Raw genomic sequence first — 4,483 nt, 5'->3', positions numbered from 1 at the left:
CAAGATTTATTTTATTTATTTATGCATATAAGAGCTGGGGTGTAGGTCAGAGGTGTGTGGAGGTGTGTGAGAGGATTCATCAGAGACAGAGTGGGAAGCAGAACAGGTAGATCGAGTGAAATACATTGCTGAGGGGAGCAGCAGGCGAGACAGGATAAGACTGCTGCACCATGTGGGTTAGCTCCCTGGCCGGGGATCGAACTTGTGCTGTAATAGCTGTGTATAGATTTATAGTCCTGAGACTTAACCCCTTGTGCCACCAGGGAGGCCTAATTCCAAATTTTTTAATATTAATCTTGCTCATTCTTAAAGATATTATCAAAATTGTCACTATTATCTACTAATGTATTTTAACATTTTTCAGAGATAATTGGTAATAAGACCTCTATAGCCATGGCTAGTTCTGATGTGAAACCAAAATCAATACATCGTGCCAAAAAATGGTCAGAAGAGATAGAAAATCTGTACAGATTTCAACAAGCAGGTTATCGGGATGAAATCGAATATAAACAAGTGAAACAAGTTTCTATGGTAAGATTCCTGCCTCTACAAATATGAACTCAAAATGACTTTGTTGATTGGCTAAAAAAAAATAAAAGTGTTAAAGAACCAGAGAATAATCAAAAAGGAATTTCACTCTAACTCTTTCATTTTATTGATAGGAATCTGAAGCCCAGAAGAGTGATTTTCAGCCAGACTAGGGGAAGACCCTCAGTGCAGAAACATTAAGAATTTTCTTTTTTTAAAAAAATTTTTTTAAGATTTATTTTATTTATACAAGAACCGGGGTACAGGCCAGATGCATGGGAGGGTGAGAGAATTCACCAGAGACAGAGTGGGGAACAGAACAGGGAGACTGACGAAATACACTGCTGAGGGGAGCAGGGGGCAAGACAGGAGAGGTCTGCTGTGCCATATGGGCTGCTCCGCCCCGGGGCGGGAATCGAACCAGCACTACAGAGGCTGTGGACAGCCTGCGCTCAACCGCCTGCGCCAGCAGGGAGGCCCAAAACATTAAGAATTTTCTATGTGCTATGCTAAATTAATCTTTTATGGTAGACCATAATTGGAGTCTTTTCCCTCACTTAGGTAATTCTGTTATCAGATAGTCCATTTGCTATATATTATTTCTTTCCAGGTTCTTAAAATTTTTAACCATGAATTATAAGTAACTATAAATTATTAAATATTAGGTGACAAAAATCTGTTAGAGAACAACTCCTGACTTTGGTTATGAATTCCAGGCTCTCTTGAGAGATAAGAGACATGGGTTTGTTTTACAAAAACTAGACCAAAGACTAGGCAAGACTAGACTAGACATGGCACCAGTTTACAATGTGATTTTTTTTTTGTCATTTATTTAATCTACAAGATGCTAGGAGACTCAGTTTTTAAGAAGATTAGTGAATATGGTATAGTAGTATTCATAAATGTATTTTAATTTCTGAGTTTGGAGCTACAATACAGTGTTTACCATTACCTTGGTTTTTAATTTTTAGTTATTTTTGTTGTCTTTAGCTGTTAATTCATGTGTGGATTTTTCAGATCTCTTTATTTTCATTCATTCATTCTATTTTTTGATCTCCATTTAATACTTCAGGGTCATACAGGCAGTGTGATTGTTTAGGCTGCATCCACACTCCTAAACCTTACTGTTGTGATTGAGATAAAATAAGATTTAAGAAAACACAAAGATCCTCCTTAAAAGGGAAGTCCCCAAAAGTCTGAGAAAATGAGAGTAAGAATGCAGGTGATGAAGGGAAGAGCCACCTTACTTATTACATGATTTGGCAAAAATGGAAATATTCTTTATTTCACTTCAGTAAATATTTATTGGGCATCTGCAATGTGCAAAATATTTGTGCCACGTGCATTAGAAGATAAAAATACAAGTGAACGCCTGATTCCAAGAAGTTTAACGAGCTGATGGGATGAATGCAGGGTGGACATTCTGTCCCAGGTTTGCTCCTGGCTGTGTCTCTCACTAGCTGGGCAATCCTTAGCAAAGGTCCTAACTTCCCTTAGCTCAACTCTGAAACGGTGAGTGTAGTACTGCTTTAGAAACGTGTCCCAGGAATTAAATGAAATCATGTGTTTAAAGTGCCTGACAATGTGGAACTCCATAATTTGTTTAGTGAATGCACTGTTTTTAATAAATGATAGCTTTTATTCATTCTTACTGTCTTGGAGAATATTGAGTACAGGAACAATAAATCCTAATGCACATCAAATATATGTGCCTTAAAAAAAAAAAAAAAAAAAAAGCCCAGGGATTTAGAGGAAGATAAAGTGCTTCCTTTTGGAGATAGTCCTTGCCTCCCCCGCAGCCCTACCTCTGACAAAGAGAACTTCATGTTCCACAGTCAACAGAAGAAGGGGAAGCAAATATTCACCCAGTTTGGTAAGTCTTTAGTTGTATACAGTGTTCTGAAGGGTTTGAGCCAAGTTTTTTGTCTTTACACACATCTCTGTGGTTGTTCTGAGTGTTTGCATGTCTCCTTCCTTGAGGACAGTTGGTTCCTAGATAAAACAGGTCAAGTAAAAAGCAAAGAACAAAATTATGCAAACAGCAAAGGTATAAAATGAAAACTGTGTGGAGGTGGATAAGCAGAGAACCAATAGGCTGTTTGGAGACTCATCCCATACTAAATGAGATGGTTCCGGGGAATATCCACTAGGTGGGCGAGGAAGAGATGGTGACTTGGAAACACCCTCCATCCCCTGCTGAGGGTAATGCAAGCAACAGAAGGCAGGCTTGAGCTGAGAGATGGAAGTGATGCTTTTTTCTCGAATGTATGTCAGAGACCTCTCAAAGCTTATCAGCTATGCTGTTCCCTATTTTACTAATTCCTAAATAAAAGAGATAAGAAAATGAAAATGTGTTGTTAGAAAATAAAAGATGTATATACCTTTGTATTCATGATGCAGTCCTATTCCAGCTGAGAGTTGTGCTTTATAAGGGGCATTATTAGGAGAAGCCAAGAGCTGCTGTCTGTAGATGGTGTTGAAAAATAGGATTTGATTTCTAGACAATGATAGATGGTATCTCACAAAATCCAGAAAGAAAAACATATATAACAACAGAAACTCATTGAACTAATCAAAAACGTACAACATGAATTTGGAAAGAAAGGGAAGAAAATGTCCAAATCAGATAAAACAAGCCACGAAGAAAACAAAAAGTTCACCCAAGGAAAAAGTGGGCTGTGATTGGAGGGGGGAGAAGACGAAAACTATATTCCTGACCTCAAATTTCTATTACAAATTGAGTCTCAAGTGCCCTGGCAACATGATGTGAAGAAATACATAGGCACTTCCAGTAGTTTCTGTCCAGCTGCTTCCTTTCGTGACTGTGGCAGCATCTGAAGCTAGGTCCTTTGAGAATGGAACCTGTACCTCACCCTAATTTCCTCCTGGGGTATTATTTTTGGAGGCTAGGAAGTAATAATGTTTGAAATCATTTGTTTAAACCTAAGAAAGAGTTTGAACATTTTCACCTTGAGTGCAGAGCACCGGAGTAAAAATTTAAATGTAAAAATTGGGATCTCGAGAGACGCCCCGCATGAGGTCTACAGTGTAAGGTTGCAACCTCAGATGTCTTGTGTGTGTGTGTGTGACTCTAAGCCCTCAGGTATTTTTAACTTTAATTTTTCACTATGAGTGGTACTCTTAACTAGTTGATAGTAAAATATAACATAAAAATAAAACTGGCATCACAGTATATGTGTTCTGGTTTTTCCAATGTGCAGGTAGACCGTTGGCCTGAGACAGGATATGTGAAGAAACTTCAGAGAAGGGACAACACTTTCTATTACTACAACAAACAGAGGGAATGTGATGACAAGGAAGTCCACAAAGTGAAAATTTATGCCTACTAGCCTTGCTGCTTTATAGGTCTTGTCACTGCTTTGTTTCAGTACACATCACATACATGCAGTTTTACAAAATAATTCGTGCAGTGGCATGTTTTAAAACAGAAGTTTTGAAACTTGGTGTCTGTTAATCATGCTGTCCTGTTCCAAGATACAGCTGCAGAAGCATTAAAGGTATACTCCTTTTGGTCCTGTTCTTCCTGACTATTTTAACTGTGTAGAATAACCTTATGGAAGGAGAGGTGGAGGAGATCTCATTTGAAACCATTCCATGGTTAGGCTAGTCACAGCTATGTCAGTATTCCAGCCACACAAACCCCCAGCGGTTACCGCTTTATAAGATCATCATGGGAACTGCAGAAGCTGCGTTTTGTGGCCTGAGGCCTTTCTCTTGCCTCTGGAGCCCTTTGCCTCTAGCTGCGAAGGGAGCAGCAAAGAGGTGATGGGAGCAGCTCTCAGCCAATGGCTGATGTGGAGATGCTGTTTGTACCAAGGCCCAGCAACCTAGCACCTCACCAGGAATCCACCTGAGTTGTGTTTTGCACCAGTGCCCAGTTTCCCCAGGACTAAGCCTAGGCACTGGTGACAGTATCAGACTGGAAAACATCGTC

At 39.3% G+C, this 4,483-nt stretch overlaps 1 protein-coding gene across 1 annotated transcript; it reads left to right on the top strand.

Moving 5' to 3' along the window:
* Window positions 1–369: 369 nt before the first annotated feature.
* MEIG1 (meiosis/spermiogenesis associated 1) lies at window positions 370–3,878 on the top strand (the record flags this gene model as incomplete). The annotated part of the gene is made up of 2 exons (XM_084254341.1): window positions 370–531; window positions 3,750–3,878. Exons 1-2 carry the CDS (start codon window positions 394–396, stop codon window positions 3,876–3,878), a joined length of 267 nt encoding a protein of 88 aa, XP_084110467.1. The 5' UTR covers window positions 370–393.
* Window positions 3,879–4,483: the final 605 nt, after the last annotated feature.

The sequence above is a fragment of the Talpa europaea genome (assembly GCF_964194135.1).
Source record: "Talpa europaea genome assembly, chromosome: 14".
Lineage (NCBI taxonomy): Eukaryota > Metazoa > Chordata > Mammalia > Eulipotyphla > Talpidae > Talpa > Talpa europaea.
The sequence above is the reverse complement of the archived record's forward strand: the minus strand, read 5'-3'. Positions and strand labels throughout refer to the sequence as shown.